At 39.9% G+C, this 19,747-nt stretch overlaps 2 protein-coding genes across 2 annotated transcripts in view; one reads left to right on the forward strand and one right to left on the reverse strand.

The window, feature by feature from the left end:
• Positions 1–19,747, reverse strand: part of LOC306981545 (uncharacterized protein) — a gene marked incomplete at its 5' end in the record, with an annotated part of 361,177 nt that overhangs the window by 196,000 nt on the left and 145,430 nt on the right. The gene's annotated exons all lie outside the window — the stretch shown is intronic.
• LOC306981475 (uncharacterized protein) overlaps positions 1–19,747 on the forward strand; it is a gene marked incomplete at its 5' end in the record, with an annotated part of 87,212 nt that overhangs the window by 29,025 nt on the left and 38,440 nt on the right. Inside the window, one exon of the mRNA XM_079581083.1 lies at positions 3,862–4,111. Within this exon, the coding sequence (XP_079437209.1) occupies positions 3,862–4,111 (250 nt within the window). The remainder of the gene's footprint in view (positions 1–3,861; positions 4,112–19,747) is intronic.

A 19,747-nucleotide genomic window follows, 5' to 3' on the forward strand; every position in this document is an offset into this window, starting at 1 on the left:
CGCTCTCTCCACCGGCTCCAGACGCTCACACATCAGCCCAGTCCTCCACTCTCTCCACTGGCTCCAGACGCTCACACATCAGCCCAGTCCTCCGCTCTCTCCACTGGCTCCAGACGCTCACACATCAGCCCTGTCCTCCGCTCTCTCCACTGGCTCCAGACGCTCACACATCAGCCCAGTCCTCCACTCTCTCCACTGGCTCCAGACGCTCACACATCAGCCCAGTCCTCCGCTCTCTCCACTGGCTCCAGACGCTCACACATCAGCCCAGTCCTCCGCTCTCTCCACTGGCTCCAGACGCTCACACATCAGCCCAGTCCTCCGCTCTCTCCACTGGCTCCCGGTGGCGTTTAGTGTGGACTTTAAGGTCCTGATGTTTGTGTTCAAGGCCATCAATGGTCTGGCCCCGGCCGACCTCGCCGAATTAGTAACGGTCTACGAACCAGCCAGAACTCTGCGCTCCTCTGAACACACCTCCCTCTCACTCCCAAGTTCAAATACAAAAAGTTTGGAGGCCCAAAGCTGTGGAACGCACTTCCAGTACAGCTTCGAAACATCACAGAGCTGAGTGTTTTTAAATCACAGTTGAAGACACATCTTTTCAGAAAAGCTTTCGATACAGAGACACCGACTCGACTGCTGTTTTTATGTGTTTTTGTATTTATTGTTGTCTACTGTGATTCTTGTTTTTATCCTGGAAAGCGCTCTGGGCACCTTCTGGTTGTTGTTGGGCGCTATATAAATAAAATTTGATTGATTGATTGATTGCATTATTGTCACTTTTTTGTTACATTTTTGTCACTTTTTTGTTACATTTTTGTCACTTTTTTGCTGCATTTTTGTCACACTTTTTTTGTTACATTTTGGCTACATTATTATCCCTTTTCAGTTGAATTGGAGAGGAAAGGAGTCAGGCGAGAGAATCAAACCCAGGACCCACATCTTTAAAATCATATTTGTAGTAAAACACTAAAGGTTTGTTTGTGTCTGAAAGTCTTTAAGTCTGACTGAACTGTTTAATGTTTGAACCCAAATCAAACGTGTGAATTAAAAACCAAGCATTTTGAGCAGGTTTATTTTATTCACATTTATGACAGACTTTTTTCTGTTTGAAGTGTTTTGAGAAACTTAAAGTTTAGAAAAGATCTGTCTGAGGTAAAAGCACCAAAGCGTCGGGGAAAAAGTGACGCCACAGGACGAGTTCAGAGAAACGGAAGCTTCTTATCGTTCATTCTGATCAGTGTGAGCTCAGCTTAACTCACAAACACATTATGTCTTCATGTTTCTTTTTTCATTTAAACATATTATTCTTTGGATTCATGTGAAAACCATGAAAAAGAATCAGTTCATTTGGTGATTTGTTTCATGAGGGTTTTGCTGTTTGAACATTTGGTCCTGAATAAAATTATAACATTTCTGCAAAGAGTTCAATTCAAACATGAAATATATTCATCAGGTCCAGTTTATGGTGACAGTGGTGCAGATGGTTTTTGAGACATTTTTGTCACTTTTTTGTGACATTTTTGTCACTTTTTTGTTAAATCTTTGTCACTTTTTTGTGACATTTTTGTCACTGGTTTAGCTCCATCGGGCGAGAGCAGGGCTCATATACACGAGTTTGTGAGATCAATCCTGACCTCCACCCACTGGGAAGAACATAAATCAGCCTCTATGGTCTGACTGATGTTATACAGGGACGGTCTTGACCCAAAAGTCCCGCCCTGATTGGAGCAGCGCTCGGCTGTTCCTCTGATGACGTGGATTCCGTCGAGAAATCATCTGAGGAAGCTCCATCTCCTCATCGTCAGCCGTGACCAGGAGTGTCCAGAAGTGTCCGAGCAGTGAGGAGGGGGTTAGAGGAGCTGTATAATTAATATGTCCTTATCAGAGGAACCTCAGGGTGTTCCTCATCAGCCCATAAGGAGCTCAGAACAGTTTTGCTGCAGGACATTTCATGAAATAAAAACATGAGCTTTTTATAACTCAGCTCATGCAGCGTCTGAATGAGAGTTTCAGACGGTGCAGATGGAGTTCCTCCCGGTTCAAACACTGACGCCTCAAAACCTGAGGAGCAACATTAGGAAACGAGGCGTCACTGCTCCCTTTGGCCCTGTAGACCCTTAACCCCTGTGTCCTGTTGGGGCATTTGTGCCACTTTTGGCAATTTTTTGCTTTTAATTCAGAACTTTTTCCAGGTATTTGAATATATTTTGTGACAAAATGTATTTTGACAAACCATCCATCCATTTCCTCCTCTTTATCCGGGGCCGGGTCGCGGGGGCAGCGTCTCAGCAGAGGCGCCCAGACTTCCCGATCCACCACACCTCCTCCAGATGTTCTGACCCCGAGGCCACACCAGGCCAGCTCAGAGACATAGTCCCACCAGCGTGTCCTGGGCCTTCCACGAGGCCTTGTCCCACTAGGACATGCCTGGAACGACCAGGAGGTATCCGGAACAGATGCTCTAGCCACCTCAGCTGCTCCTTTCGACGTGAAGGAGCAGTGACTCTACTCCGAGCTCCTCCCGGGTAACTGAGCTCCTCACCCCCAGCCACCCTGCGAAGGAAACTCATTTCGGCCGCTTGTATATATGATCTTGTCCTTTCGGTCGTGACCCAGATCTCATGACCATCAGTGAGGGCGGGAACGGAGATTTTCATTTTCAAAATATCATTTTAAATGTTCCATCGGTCACTGATGCCCCGGGACAAACTCACTGCCCTGATCTCATGTTAGTGACTTTTTGTGCCACTTTTTTGACGGCCGTTAAAATATTGTAGATGAACATTTTTTCAAACTGTTTTCACATAATTATGTTAATCCACTTCAGTTCTGCACAAAACGACCAAAGTTTGAAGAAATATCAACATATTTTACTATTTCATCGCTGATTTTTAAAAATGACCAAAAAATGAACACACAAATAAAATAAAAAGTGACTTTGGGCAGAATTTGGATTTACTTTTTCAAACACTGGGTCAAAGATCAGGTCGTTTTTTTTGTTTTTATGTAAAGTTGAGTTTTCACATTTTCTCCCATTGACTCCCATTATAAACTCACTTTTTCATGGCTCTGCCGTCACACTGTGGTTTCTTCTGATCAGAGGCGGAAACTTTCAGTATTTTTATACTTCAAAGTGAATTTCCAGCTTTTACCCTGAAAATGCATTTCCAATGTATTTCTATGGGGAAAACCCCCACACACCCTCAACACCACCAACACACCTACACCCCTCCCCAGGCCAGAATATCCCCCACACACCCTCAACACCACCCCACCAACACACCTACACCCAAATCAAACGTGAATTAAAAACCAAGCATTTTGAGCAGGTTTATTTTATTCACATTTATGACAGACTTTTTTCTGTTTGAAGTGTTTTGAGAAACTTAAAGTTTAGAAAAGATCTGTCTGAGGTAAAAGCACCAAAGCGTCGGGGAAAAAGTGACGCCACAGGACGAGTTCAGAGAAACGGAAGCTTCTTATCGTTCATTCTGATCAGTGTGAGCTCAGCTTAACTCACAAACACATTATGTCTTCATGTTTCTTTTTTCATTTAAACATATTATTCTTTGGATTCATGTGAAAACCATGAAAAAGAATCAGTTCATTTGGTGATTTGTTTCATGAGGGTTTTGCTGTTTGAACATTTGGTCCTGAATAAAATTATAACATTTCTGCAAAGAGTTCAATTCAAACATGAAATATATTCATCAGGTCCAGTTTATGGTGACAGTGGTGCAGATGGTTTTTGTGACATTTTTGTCACTTTTTTGTGACATTTTTGTCACTTTCTTTGTTACATTTTTGTCACTTTCTTTGTTACATTTTTGTCACTTTTCGGCTGCATTTTGCCTCCAGATCTACCTCCCTGTGATTCTGAGCAACAGTGCTGTGTTGGACCCTCTCTATAACTGCCTTCACACCATCAAACAATGGCTCTCCCAGACTTTCCTTCACCTGAATGAAAGAAAGACTGAGCACATCCTGTTCACCCCGGACTCACCTCACAGTTCCCCCAGTTTTGGTCCTCCTACACCTCAGTTTGCTCCCACCATCCGTAACCTGGGTGTTATTTTTGACAGCGGTATGATCTTTGACAAGCAGATAGGTGCAGTTGTGAAAGCGAGCTTTTACCAGCTAAGGCTCCTCAGTAAGATCAAGTCTTTCCTGTCCCGAGCTGACCTTGAAAAGGCCGTCCATGCCTTCATCAGCTCGAGGATAGACGACTGTAACGCCCTCTACACTGGACTGAACCAATCACTCCTCAATCGACTTCAACTGGTACAAAACGCAGCAGCTCGTCTCCTCTCCAACACCTCCAGACGCTCACACATCAGCCCAGTCCTCCGCTCTCTCCACCGGCTCCAGACGCTCACACATCAGCCCAGTCCTCCGCTCTCTCCACTGGCTCGATACAGAGACACCGACTCGACTGCTGTTTTTATGTGTTTTTGTATTTATTGTTGTCTACTGTGATTCTTGTTTTTATCCTGGAAAGCGCTCTGGGCACCTTCTGGTTGTTGTTGAGCGCTATATAAATAAAATTTGATTGATTGATTGATTGATTGCATTATTGTCACTTTTTTGTACATTTTCGTCACTTTTTTGCTGCATTTTTCCCCCCAATTTTTTTGTTACATTTTGGCTACATTATTATCCCTTTTCAGTTGAATTGGAGAGGAAAGGAGTCAGGAGAGAGAATCAAACCCAGGACCCACATCTTTAAAATCATATTTGTAGTAAAACACTAAAGGTTTGTTTGTGTCTGAAAGTCTTTAAGTCTGACTGAACTGTTTAATGTTTGAACCCAAATCAAACGTGTGAATTAAAAACCAAGCATTTTGAGCAGGTTTATTTTATTCACATTTATGACAGACTTTTTTCTGTTTGAAGTGTTTTGAGAAACTTAAAGTTTAGAAAAGATCTGTCTGAGATAAAAGCACCAAAGCGTCGGGGAAAAAGTGGGAGTTCAGAGAAACGGAAGCTTCTTATCGTTCATTCTGATCAGTGTGAGCTCAGCTTAACTCACAAACACATTATGTCTTCATGTTTCTTTTTTCATTTAAACATATTATTCTTTGGATTCATGTGAAAACCATGAAAAAGAATCAGTTCATTTGGTGATTTGTTTCATGAGGGTTTTGCTGTTTGAACATTTGGTCCTGAATAAAATTATTATTTCTGCAAAGAGTTAAATTCAAACATGAAATATATTCATCAGGTCCAGTTTATGGTGACAGTGGTGCAGATGGTTTTTGTTACATTTTTGTCACTTTTTTTGTTGCATTTTTGTCACTTTTTTGTTAAATCTTTGTCACTTTTTTGTGCCATTTTCGTCACTGGTTTAGCTCCATCGGGCGAGAGCAGGGCTCATATCCACGAGTCTGTGAGATCAGTCCTGACCTCCACCCACTGGGAAGAACATAAATCAGCCTCTATGGTCTGACTGATGTTATACAGGGACGGTCTTGACCCAAAAGTCCCGCCCTGATTGGAGCAGCGCTCGGCTGTTCCTCTGATGACGTGGATTCCGTCGAGAAATCATCTGAGGAAGCTCCATCTCCTCATCGTCAGCCGTGACCAGGAGTGTCCAGAAGTGTCCGAGCAGTGAGGAGGGGGTTAGAGGAGCTGTATCATTAATATGTCCTTATCAGAGGAACCTCAGGGTGTTCCTCATCAGCCCATAAGGAGCTCAGGACAGTTTTGCTGCAGGACATTTCATGAAATAAAAACAGGAGCTTTTTATAACTCAGCTCATGCAGCGTCTGAATGAGAGTTTCAGACGGTGCAGATGGAGTTCCTCCCGGTTCAAACACTGACGCCTCAAAACCTGAGGAGCAACATTAGGAAACGAGGCGTCACTGCTCCCTTTGGCCCTGTAGACCCTTCACCCCTGTGTCCTGTTGGGGCATTTGTGCCACTTTTTGCTTTTAATTCAGAACTTTTTCCAGGTATTTTAATATTTTTTTGTGACAAAATGTATTTTGACAAACCATCCATCCATTTCCTCCTCTTTATCCGGGGCCGGGTCGCGGGGGCAGCGTCTCAGCAGAGGCGCCCAGACTTCCCGATCCACCACACCTCCTCCAGATGTTCTGACCCCGAGGCCACACCAGGCCAGCTCAGAGACATAGTCCCACCAGCGTGTCCTGGGTCTTCCACGAGGCCTTGTCCCACTAGGACATGCCTGGAACGACCAGGAGGTATCCGGAACAGATGCTCTAGCCACCTCAGCTGCTCCTTTCGACGTGAAGGAGCAGCGACTCTACTCCGAGCTCCTCCCGCCGTAAAAATATTGTAGATGAACATTTTTTCAAACTGTTTTCACATAATTATGTTAATCCACTTCAGTTCTGCACAAAACGACCAAAGTTTGAAGAAATATCAACATATTTTACTATTTCATCGCTGATTTTTAAAAAATGACCAAAAAATGAACACACAAATAAAATAAAAAGTGAGTTTGGGCAGAATTTGGATTTACTTTTTCAAACACTGGGTCAAAGATCAGGTCGTTTTTTTTGTTTTTATGTAAAGTTGAGTTTTCACATTTTCTCCCATTGACTCCCATTATAAACTCACTTTTTCATGGCTCTGCCGTCACACTGTGGTTTCTTCTGATCAGAGGAGGAAACTTTCATTATTTTTATACTTCAAAGTGAATTTCCAGCATTTACCCTGAAAATGCATTTCCAATGTATTTCTATGGGAAAAACCCACACACAACCTCAACACCACCAACACACCTACACCCCTCCCCAGGCCAGAATATCCCCCACACAACCTCAACACCACTCCGCCAACACACTTACACCCCTCCCCAAGCCAGAATATCCCCCACACAACCTCAACACCACCCCACCAACACACTTACACCCCTCCCCAAGCCAGAATGTCCCCCACACACCCTCAACACCACCCCACCAACACACTTACACCCCTCCCCAAGCCAGAATAACCCCCAAACACCCTCATCACCACCTTGCCAACACGCCTACACCCGTCCCCAGGCTAGAATGTCCCCCACACAACCTTAACACCACCCCACCAACACACCTACACCCCTCCCCAAGCCAGAATATCCCCCACACAACCTCAACACCACCCCACCAACACACCTACACCCCTCCCCAAGCCAGAATGTCCCCGACACAACCTCAACACCACCCCACCAACACACCTACACCCCTCCCCAGGCCAGAATATCCCCCACACACCCTCATCACCACCCCACCAACACACCTACACCCCTCCCTAAGCCAAAATATCCCCCACACACCCTCATCACCACCCCACCAACACACCTACACCCCTCCCTAAGCCAGAATGTCCCCGACACACCCTTAACACCACCCCACCAACACACCTACACCCCTCCCTAAGCCAAAATATCCCCCACACACCCTCATCACCACCCCACCAACACACCTACACCCCTCCCCAAGCCAGAATGTCCCCGACACAACCTCAACCTCAACACCACCCCGCCAACACACCTACACCCCTCCCCAGGCCAGAATGTCCCCGACACAACCTCAACCTCAACACCACCCCACCAACACACCTACACCCCTCCGCAAGCCAAAATATCCCCCACACACCCTCAACACCACCCCACCAACACACCTACACCCCTCCCCAGGCCAGGATATCACCCACACACCCTCATCACCACCCCACCAACACACCTACACCCCTCCCCAGGCCAGGATATCACCCACACACCCTCATCACCACCCCACCAACACACCTACACCCCTCCCCAGGCCAGAATGTCCCCCACACAACCTCAACACCACCCCACCAACACACCTACACCCCTCCCCAAGCCAGAATGTCCCCCACACAACCTCAACACCACCCCACCAACACACCTACACCCCTCCCCAGGCCAGAATGTCCCCCACACAACCTCAACACCACCCCACCAACACACCTACACCCCTCCCCAGGACAGTATAATCACCCAGTAGTAGTAGGATATATATGTAGTATATATATAGTATAGTATGGTTTATATGTACAGCCATATTTATAAACATGTTTGTAATCAAAACACCTGACAACTCCCCCCACCATCGACAACCACCCCCCAACTCACAAACCCTTCAACACCCCCCAGCACCTCCCCACAGACCTCCCCCAACGCCCCGTATAAACTCCTCCCCCACGAGCCTCAGAACGCCACAGAAACAGCCTCACTGTGATATTGTCATTCCCATAGAAATGAATTTTCAGGGAAAATGCTTGAAATTCAGTTTGAACTGCAAAAATCACTAATGTTTCCTCCTCTGATCAGAAGAAACCACAAATAACCAAAAAAGGATGATTTTAAGAAAATGTGAACAATTGTGTGTGTTCATTTTTTGTGTGTTTTTCAATTGGCTCTAAAATATTTTGATATTTTTTCAGACTTTGGTAGTTGATTAACATAATAATGTGAAAAAGGTTTAGTAGTCGTCTCTTCTTTTCATTTTTATTTAGTCATATTTTAATCAACAACATATTTTAGTCTCATAAACATTTTTTATTTAGTTTTTTCTGCAAAAACATGACTTTGACTGAAATGATGATGAATAATTTAAGATATAAATGAAGGCAGTTCTTGTTTTCTGCAGAAAAACCACAGGAGATCAATCTGATAATAAGGTGTTTAAAAACAGGAAACTCAGCCCTTCAAACTTCAGACTCTCTTCAGACGCTCTTCAGACGCTCTTCAGACGCTCTTCAGACTCTCTTCAGTCTCTCTTCAGACTCTCTTCAGACTCTCTTCAGACGCTCTTCAGACGCTCTTCAGACGCCGATGAACATGTCTCTCCTGGTCCTGCTCCTGGTCTTGTCTCTTCGTGGTCGAGGTAAGGGTCACCTGTTATAATAACACTTTAAACCGTCATAGACGTAGAGCCACATTGTGCCGTAACTCACTGTGATGCGACACAGACTTTGTTCATCCTTATTTCATCATGTCTGAGACTCACAAAGCGTTCCAGTCTTTGTTCATCCTTTATAAGCAGTAATTATCTTCATGAATATGTTTAGTTTATAAAAGAGACAAATCCTTTTCCTGCCCTGAAGACGAGCGAAGTGAAGCTTTGCAAACTTAAAGCCGCAGCGTGTAACTTTTCACCAACACATAGAACAAAACACATGCAGGAAATTCAAAACCAGGATTATTGTGACTTTAAAACATAGAGTCTGGGATCACAGAGGCAGAACTCTTTTCTCCTCCTGACTCGCTGCTGTGGGTCTAAAAATAGTTTGGCAGTGACTCCTCTGAACGCAGGCAGCTCATTGGCCGATGTGCATCATGTGACGCCCCTGCTCTGCTGCACCAGAGGAAGTTAGAACAGACACGGACAAACCTGAATTGATTTAAAAAAAAAAAAAAAAAAAAAAAATAATATATATATATATATATATATATATATATATATATATACATACATAAAAGTGATGTGAACTTTTTTGTCACGTCGTCACCGCAATTTTGTCACTTTTTTGTTGAATTTTTGTCACTTTTTTGCTTAATTTTTGTCACTTTTTTGTTGAATTTTTGTCACTTTTTTGTTGAATTTTTGTCACTTTTTTGTTGAATTTTTGTCACTTTTTTGCTTAATTTTTGTCACTTTTTTGTTGAATTTTTGTCACTTTTTTGCTTAATTTTTGTCACTTTTTTGTTGAATTTTTGTCACTTTTTTGTTGAATTTTTGTCACTTTTTTGTTGAATTTTTGTCACTTTTTTGTTGAATTTTTGTCACTTTTTTTGCTTAATTTTTGTCACTTTTTTGCTTAATTTTTGTCACTTTTTTGTTGAATTTTTGTCACTTTTTTGTTGAATTTTTGTCACTTTTTTGTTGAATTTTTGTCACTTTTTTGCTTAATTTTTGTCACTTTTTTGCTTAATTTTTGTCACTTTTTTGTTGAATTTTTGTCACTTTTTTGTTGAATTTTTGTCACTTTTTTGCTTAATTTTTGTCACTTTTTTGCTTAATTTTTGTCACTTTTTTGCTTAATTTTTGTCACTTGTTTGTTACATTTTTATCCTTTTAAGGAACATGCTTCGTCAGAGCTGGGGAGGAGGAGTCTGTAAATCCTCCATGAGTGTGGTCATTATGGTAAACGGGGAGGAGTGAGCAGAAGACGTCCATTATTTTTTACAGTCTATGCAAAAAAGTGACAAAAATGTCTTGTTCATCCTTATTTCATCATGTCTGAGACTCACAAAGCGTTCCAGTCTTTGTTCATCCTTTATAAGCAGTAATTATCTTCATGAATATGTTTAGAGTTTATAAAAGAGACAAATCCTTTTCCTGCCCTGAAGACGAGCGAAGTGAAGCTTTGCAAACTTAAAGCCGCAGCGTGTAACTTTTCACCAACACATAGAACAAAACACATGCAGGAAATTCAAAACCAGGATTATTGTGACTTTAAAACATAGAGTCTGGGATCACAGAGGCAGAACTCTTTTCTCCTCCTGACTCGCTGCTGTGGGTCTAAAAATAGTTTGGCAGTGACTCCTCTGAACGCAGGCAGCTCATTGGCCGATGTGCATCATGTGACGCCCCTGCTCTGCTGCGCCACAGGAAGTTAGAACAGGCACGGACAAATCTGAATATATATATATATATATCTCGTCACCGCAATTTTGTCATTTTTTTGTTACATTTTTGTCACTTTTTTGTCACTTTTTTTTTCATTTTTAGTCCAGTTTTTTCACTTTTTTGTTGCAATGTTTTATTGATTTTTGAATATTAAAAAATGTGTCTTTCAAGTATTTCTTCATTCACAAATGAAGTTTTTTGAAGGATTTGTCTCCCCCAATACTAATATTTTGCTGCTAAAATAAGCAGATGTTGCTGTAGTTCTTCTCACATCTGCATTCATCTGCTGCTGCCTCTTTGCTTTGGCTTTAATTCACGTTGAGCTGGACACTCTGATGATGCTGCAGTTTTGACTTGGTGTCCTATTGTACATGTTGTACATTGTTTTAGCAGCAGATTTGGGTTTGATTTTTCCGTTTGGTATGTGGGACGTGGAAAGCACTTTGGGTCAGTGCTCTGTTTTGAAATGTGATATGGAGATAAAGTGACTTTTGAAAGTGCAGCGTTTCTGGGCTCATATCATGGTCTGTGCTGCCCCCTGCTGTCCTGTTTCTGCTACAGTCGTGTCATCTCTAATCTGTGCATGACACCTGCTGGAGCAAAACTGCCTGCATTACAGCAGCTAAGATGAAGCTGCAGTTACAGCTAAACCTGCAGCGCCCTCTACTGGGCACATGTGGTATTACTCATGTTTGGAGCCATAGAAGTATACAGTGTACAAGAACAAATCCAGAGACAAAGGTACAGGCTGAATCCGTCCAAATCTTTACACTTCATATAACATTCTTCCTTTGTCCCTATAATCTCAGGCGTGAGAAGAGACAAACTTATTTATATATTTCAATAATGTGGTCTCTACAATAACTTAGTTTAGTCCCTGGTGTCTTATAGTAACAAAACTATCCAGTTACACATGTACATGAAAGACAACAATGCATTACTTTAAGTCAACATACACAATATGTTACACTTTATAACAAGTGTGTCATTGTTCATGTCCTTTCCCCAATACATGAGCATTATTATTCATTATAAGATCTTCTCAAACCCATATAGTCTTTATATTACACATACATGTTTAACTGCTCTATAACATGATCTATATTTATTCATGAGAGGTGGATACAGTAAACACAGATTTGATGTTGATGGTGTTTGTTAAAAGGAGTCGATTTGGTCACTTTTTTGTTATATTTTTGTAACTTTTTTGTTTATTTTGTTTTTCACTTTTTTGCTGCATTTTTGTCAATTTTTTGTTACATTTTTGTAATTTTTTTGTTGAATTTTTGTCACTTTTTTGTTACATTTTTGTCACTTTTTTGTTGAATTTTTGTCACTTTTTGTTTTACATTTTTGTCACTTTTTTTCTTAATTTTTGTCACTTTTTTGTTACATTTTTGTCACTTTTTTGTTACATTTATGTCACTTTTTTGTTACATTTTTGTCACTTTTTTTTAACATTTTTGTCACTTTTTTGTGAATTTTTGTCACTTTTTTGTTGAATTTTTGTCACTTTTTTTCTTAATTTTTGTGACTTTTGTGTTACATTTTTGCCACTTTTTTTCTTATTTTTTGTCACTTTTGTGTTACATTTTGTCACTTTTTGTTACATTTTTGTCACTTTTTTGTTACATTTTTGTCACTTTTTTGTTGAATTTTTGTCACTTTTTTGTTGAATTTTTGTCACTTTTTTGTTACATTTTTGTCACTTTTTTGTTACATTTTTGTCACTTTTTTGTTACATTTTTGTCACTTTTTTGTTGAATTTTTGTCACTTTTTTGTTGAATTTTTGTCACTTTTTGTTACATTTTTGTCACTTTTTTGTTACATTTTTGTCACTTTTTTGTTGCATTTTTGTCACTTTTTTGTGACATTTTTGTCACTTTTTTATTCATTTTTAGTCCAGTTTTTTCACTTTTTTATTTGCAATGTTTTATTGATTTTTGAATATTTAAATATTTGTCTTTCAAGTATTTCTTCATTCACAAATGAAGTTTTTTGAAGGATTTGTCTCCCCCAATACTAACATTTTGCTGCTAAAATAAGCAGATGTTGCTGTAGTTCTTCTCACATCTGCATTCATCTGCTGCTGCCTCTTTGCTTTGGCTTTAATTCACGTTGAGCTGGACACTCTGATGATGCTGCAGTTTTGACTTGGTGTCCTATTGTACATGTTGTACATTGTTTTAGCAGCAGATTTGGGTTTGATTTTTCCGTTTGGTATGTGGGACGTGGAAAGCACTTTGGGTCAGTGCTCTGTTTTGAAATGTGATATGGAGATAAAGTGACTTTTGAAAGTGCAGCGTTTCTGGGCTCATATCATGGTCTGTGCTGCCCCCTGCTGTCCTGTTTCTGCTACAGTCGTGTCATCTCTAATCTGTGCATGACACCTGCTGGAGCAAAACTGCCTGCATCACAGCAACTAAGACGAAGCTGCAGTTACAGCTAAACCTGCAGCGCCCTCTACTGGGCACATGTGGTATTACTCATGTTTGGAGCCATAGAAGTATACAGTGTACAAGAACAAATCCAGAGACAAAGGTACAGGCTGAATCCGTCCAAATCTTTACACTTCATATAACATTCTTCCTTTGTCCCTATAATCTCAGGCGTGAGAAGAGACAAACTTATTCATATATTTCAATCATGTGGTCTCTACAATAACTTAGTTTAGTCCCTGGTGTCTTATAGTAACAAAACTATCCAGTTACACATGTACATGAAAGACAACAATGCATTACTTTAAGTCAACATACACAATATGTTACACTTTATAACAAGTGTGTCATTGTTCATGTCCTTTCCCCAATACATGAGCATTATTATTCATTATAAGATCTTCTCAAACCCATATAGTCTTTATATTACACATACATGTTTAACTGCTCTATAACATGATCTATATTTATTCATGAGAGGTGGATACAGTAAACACAGATTTGATGTTGATGGTGTTTGTTAAAAGGAGTCGATTTGGTCACTTTTTTGTTATATTTTTGTAACTTTTTTGTTTATTTTTTTTTTCACTTTTTTGCTGCATTTTTGTCAATTTTTTGTTACATTTTTGTAATTTTTTTGTTGAATTTTTGTCACTTTTTTGTTACATTTTTGTCACTTTTTTGTTGAATTTTTGTCACTTTTTGTTTTACATTTTTGTCACTTTTTTTCTTAATTTTTGTCACTTTTTTGTTACATTTTTGTCACTTTTTTGTTACATTTATGTCACTTTTTTGTTACATTTTTGTCACTTTTTTTTAACATTTTTGTCAATTTTTTTGTGAATTTTTGTCACTTTTTTGTTGAATTTTTGTCACTTTTTTTCTTAATTTTTGTGACTTTTGTGTTACATTTTTGCCACTTTTTTTCTTATTTTTTGTCACTTTTGTGTTACATTTTGTCACTTTTTGTTACATTTTTGTCACTTTTTTGTTTATTTTTTTTTTCACTTTTTTGCTGCATTTTTGTCAATTTTTTGTTACATTTTTGTAATTTTTTTGTTGAATTTTTGTCACTTTTTTGTTACATTTTTGTCACTTTTTTGTTGAATTTTTGTCACTTTTTGTTTTACATTTTTGTCACTTTTTTTCTTAATTTTTGTCACTTTTTTGTTACATTTTTGTCACTTTTTTGTTACATTTATGTCACTTTTTTGTTACATTTTTGTCACTTTTTTTAACATTTTTGTCACTTTTTTGTGAATTTTTGTCACTTTTTTGTTGAATTTTTGTCACTTTTTTTCTTAATTTTTGTGACTTTTGTGTTACATTTTTGCCACTTTTTTTCTTATTTTTTGTCACTTTTGTGTTACATTTTGTCACTTTTTGTTACATTTTTGTCACTTTTTTGTTACATTTTTGTCACTTTTTTGTTGAATTTTTGTCACTTTTTTGTTGAATTTTTGTCACTTTTTTGTTACATTTTTGTCACTTTTTTGTTACATTTTTGTCACTTTTTTGTTACATTTTTGTCACTTTTTTGTTGAATTTTTGTCACTTTTTTGTTGAATTTTTGTCACTTTTTGTTACATTTTTGTCACTTTTTTGTTACATTTTTGTCACTTTTTTGTTGCATTTTTGTCACTTTTTTGTGACATTTTTGTCACTTTTTTATTCATTTTTAGTCCAGTTTTTTCACTTTTTTATTTGCAATGTTTTATTGATTTTTGAATATTTAAATATTTGTCTTTCAAGTATTTCTTCATTCACAAATGAAGTTTTTTGAAGGATTTGTCTCCCCCAATACTAACATTTTGCTGCTAAAATAAGCAGATGTTGCTGTAGTTCTTCTCACATCTGCATTCATCTGCTGCTGCCTCTTTGCTTTGGCTTTAATTCACGTTGAGCTGGACACTCTGATGATGCTGCAGTGTTGACTTGGTGTCCTATTGTACATGTTGTACATTGTTTTAGCAGCAGATTTGGGTTTGATCTTTCCGTTTGGTATGTGGGACGTGGAAAGCACTTTGGGTCAGTGCTCTGTTTTGAAATGTGATATGGAGATAAAGTGACTTTTGAAAGTGCAGCGTTTCTGGGCTCATATCATGGTCTGTGCTGCCCCCTGCTGTCCTGTTTCTGCTACAGTCGTGTCATCTCTAATCTGTGCATGACACCTGCTGGAGCAAAACTGCCTGCATTACAGCAACTAAGATGAAGCTGCAGTTACAGCTAAACCTGCAGCGCCCTCTACTGGGCACATGTGGTATTACTCATGTTTGGAGCCATAGAAGTATACAGTGTACAAGAACAAATCCAGAGACAAAGGTACAGGCTGAATCCGTCCAAATCTTTACACTTCATATAACATTCTTCCTTTGTCCCTATAATCTCAGGCGTGAGAAGAGACAAACTTATTCATATATTTCAATCATGTGGTCTCTACAATAACTTAGTTTAGTCCCTGGTGTCTTATAGTAACAAAACTATCCAGTTACACATGTACATGAAAGACAACAATGCATTACTTTAAGTCAACATACACAATATGTTACACTTTATAACAAGTGTTTGTTTGTGTAGTTTATTTGAGCAATTAACATTTTCTCTTTCTCCAGAGTTTCACAATCATACAGTTAATAGAAGCTCAAAGGGAGTCGACTGAAGCAAAAGCTCATAAGTGCCGACCCCTTGTTCATGTACATTACATTTGCAATTCATGATGCTACAGTTATATATTACTTTTACATTTACATTAAATAAACAAAGTACAATCCTTTCTGAGTATTCTATACTAGTTTCAGAACACAAATATATACCTATATGTATTTGTCAGTTAAGTTTTTTCCTACTGTACAATTGTCTACATAATCAACAGACTTTTGCAGCACTGGCAAACAAGGAGGTTTTACCATTTCATATCATTAACACAGCAGCTAATAAAAAATAGTAATAATGTAATTGGTAGTTAATGTTATTTATCATAACAATTGTCATTCTTGTCATTATCAGTGAATGTCCGATTTCATATAGTCATATTGGACTTTATAATCTGCCATCTTGCCACTTCCTTGTTGTCATTACTATCCACTATTTGTTATTGATATTAGATCAATGACATGTCTAATTTGTAAACCCTCTAGTGAGGTGGTGTTAAAAAGCCAGAGTGTGTAGTGTGTTGAGAGTGGGTGGAAGCCCCGCCCAGATGTTTACCTCCTGTACTGTGTGATGTGTTAAAAGGACGAGGCTTTTTGTGCCCGTCGTGATCCACGTCTCGCCCCTAAGTTACTTTTGTGTAGTTTGAGTCGTTATAGCAACGACAACGGAGCAACAGCAGCAGTTAAAGTGTTGCTTCTATAATTTGGATAACTTTATGGTGCCCAATTGAAATCTTCAAGATTCAAGAATCGGCAAGATTATATATATATAAAAATATGTACACACATATATACATACACATATACATATATATATATACATATACATATATATCAGAGTTTCCGTTGGCCGGCTGTAGCCGGCTTTTGGCCGGTTTGAAAAGCAAATGGCCGGTAAAAATTATGTCCATCGGCCAAATTGGCCGACAGTAAAAAAAAGAGAGAGAATATAGAAAAATATATTAAACATGTCACCTAAGTCAGTGATTAACATAACAAAGTGTTTTCGAGACAGGCCTAAATATTAAAAAAGGTTCAATATTTCTATCAAAAAAGTTTTGATTTACGCCTTTAGCCCGTTTTACAAAGCGCAGTCGAAGCGCCATCATCGCTGTCTGGATATGTAACGCTCTTTCTTTGTGCTTCGTCACATTTTCCAAGAAAACGGCAAAACTACAGGTACATTTACTTTTATATAAGTGTGTTAAGAACTCAGCAGCGAATACGTTTGATTAGGATATTCTTGAAACGCGCATGTGTTCAGTCAAACTGACGCGCTGTCCCGCAGCGGCTCCTCCGGGGAGAGTGGGCGGGTTTAGAGGCGCTTCCCTCGGTCAGTCTGCGCAGACGCCTCGGCTCAGTTACCGGTGTTGGAGCCGCTCAGAGTGGTCGGGTTTAGAGGCGCTTCCCTCGGTCAGTCTGCGCAGACGCCTCGGCTCAGTTACCGGTGTTGGAGGCGCTTCCCTCGGTCAGTCTGCGCAGACGCCTCGGCTCAGTTACCGGTGTTGGAGGCGCTTCTCTCGGTCAGTCTGCGCAGACGCCTCGGCTTAGTTACCGGTGTTGGAGGCGCTTCTCTCGGTCAGTCTGCGCAGACGCCTCGGCTCAGTTACCGGTGTTGGAGCCGCTCAGAGAGTGGCCGGGTTTGGAGGCGCTTCCCCCGGTCAGTCTGCGCAGACGCCTCGGCTCAGTTACCGGTGTTGGAGGCGCTTCCCTCGGTCAGTCTGCGCAGACGCCTCGGCTCAGTTACCGGTGTTGGAGGCGCTTCCCTCGGTCAGTCTGCGCAGACGCCTCGGCTCAGTTACCGGTGTTGGAGGCGCTTCCCTCGGTCAGTCTGCGCAGACGCCTCGGCTCAGTTACCGGTGTTGGAGCCGCTCTAAAGCGCAGCAGAACTGGGTCCGTTTTGAATCGCTCGAGACTGACTGTTGTGACTTTAGTGCTGTTGATTTGTCTCCACAATATTTCAGTGGTGAGGGACTTAGTCATTATTTTACACCTGAAGCCACGTAAAAGCGTGGAAGGGCATCTGCAGCCCCGCCCTCGCTGAGCAGCTGGTCAGACCTGGATAAGGACAGCGTGAGGGTCGTAGATATCGGCTACTTTCTGTCTGAGTTGAAGTGCATATGAGTGGTGTATATCCGCGTGACACCTGCTGCTCCACCGTCTCCACGAGCACAACTTCATGTTTGGATTTTAGCTGTTGCTACATTTTTCTCACGTCAGTCTTTAATTAGAAATAGCCGTGTTTTGGGACACACTGAAGTACTCGTGTAGCTCTGTCTAAATGTAGATTGTTGATGATAATAAGCCACGTTCATAATGTATATATTTTTTAATGGCCGGTAATTCTTGCGAATGGCCGATATATGATATATATACCGGCATACACATACACATACATACATATACATTCATTGTAATGACTTTTAAGATTACATTTTGTCATACGTTGCAAGAACCATTTCTGTGTATTTCCTTTTAAATTGTTTGATATTTTCACACTCCTTGATTTCCATTGGCAACTTATTCCATAATCTTGTTCCAGATACCGAGACGGAAAAGCTTTTTCTTGTTGTCTGTGTAAACATAGACTTGAAGTGCATTTTGTTTCTTAATTTATAAACACCTTCATTTTCAATAAAAAAGCATTTGAATATTTCATGGTAACAGTTTGTTCTTGGCCTTAAACACCACCTGTAATGTTTGAGAGGAAACTAAATCTGAACATTTAAGCAATCTTGACTTAAGGAACAAAGGGTTGGTATGATCTAAATATCTTGCTTTATGTACATGGCGTATTGCTCTCTTCTGAAGTATGACTAAAGACTGCAGGTTAGTTTTATAATTATTTCCCCATACTTCTGTGCAGTATGTGAGATATGGCAAAACCAGTGAACAGTAAAGTATATGCAGCGATCGTTGATCTAGAACCTGCTTTGCTCTACAAACGACCGCGACACTTTTTGACACTTTTTTTTGCACATACTTAATATGTGATTTCCAGTTAATTTTATTGCCCATAATGACCCCCAAAAATCTAATTTCATTCACTTGTGTTATATTTGTGCCATCCATTGATATAGGAATTTCTGCATTATTCGCTCTGTTTCCAAAATACATACATTTTGTTTTATTCATGTTCAAAGATCATTTATTTATGTTGAACCACATTCTTATTTTGTTAAATTCTGTAGTTACATCCTGGACTCATTTTTGCAGGTCCGAGCCGGAGCAAAACAGGTTTGTATCATCCGCAAACAATATGGGTTTTAATATTGATGACACTTGGCACAAATCATTGATATAGACCGGGAGCCAGACCCCCTCCTCAGGCACATTTTTGCTACCTTTTCCAAACTAGTATCTTTCAATAGAGTATGTCTTGGGTCATTACCAGTGGGGACCCCCCATTGCAACTCGGCCCCGTTCGGCTGTGGGACCCCAAAAACCACTTTAACGGGACAGGCTTCAGATGGAACTTTGTGATTCTCTCCAAAGTAGTGCTGTGGTCACATACAGAGTCACAGATGAATGAAATTTAGAACAAAGAAAGCTGACATGATGAGGAACAAAGGAATATGACAGTTTTGGGCTTTAGCTTTTTCTTTTTCCATATATAGGTAGCGTTCACGATTTAGAATGTGATGATGTCATAATGTCAGATGGAGGGCAGGGCCAATGCAACTCTATGGGAGAAATGCAGTTTTTGGAGAAATCTCCAAAACGAAAATTGACAAATGTTTTTCCTCTTCAGTATTTGATTGTGATTGGATTCACAAACCTGTGAGATTATTTTTATGTCTGAAAGTCCTTTCTATTGGACAACATCATGGTCATGTTTTCGCATATTGTCACCACTTTTTGACATTTTTTAGAGATAATAATTGGACATTAGTTCATATGTGCCGACAGAGGAGACGATGAACTTTGTGACAGTTTGTGTTTCATGTGGATTCTTCCAGTAATGACTGAGATATGAGCCAAAAAACAAAGACATAAAAATATGCATTTTGTCAGTTACCACCGTTACCATAGTTACCGTCAGTTGACCTCCAC

The sequence above is a fragment of the Gobius niger genome (assembly GCF_951799975.1).
Source record: "Gobius niger genome assembly, chromosome: 22".
In the NCBI taxonomy this organism is placed as follows: domain Eukaryota; kingdom Metazoa; phylum Chordata; class Actinopteri; order Gobiiformes; family Gobiidae; genus Gobius; species Gobius niger.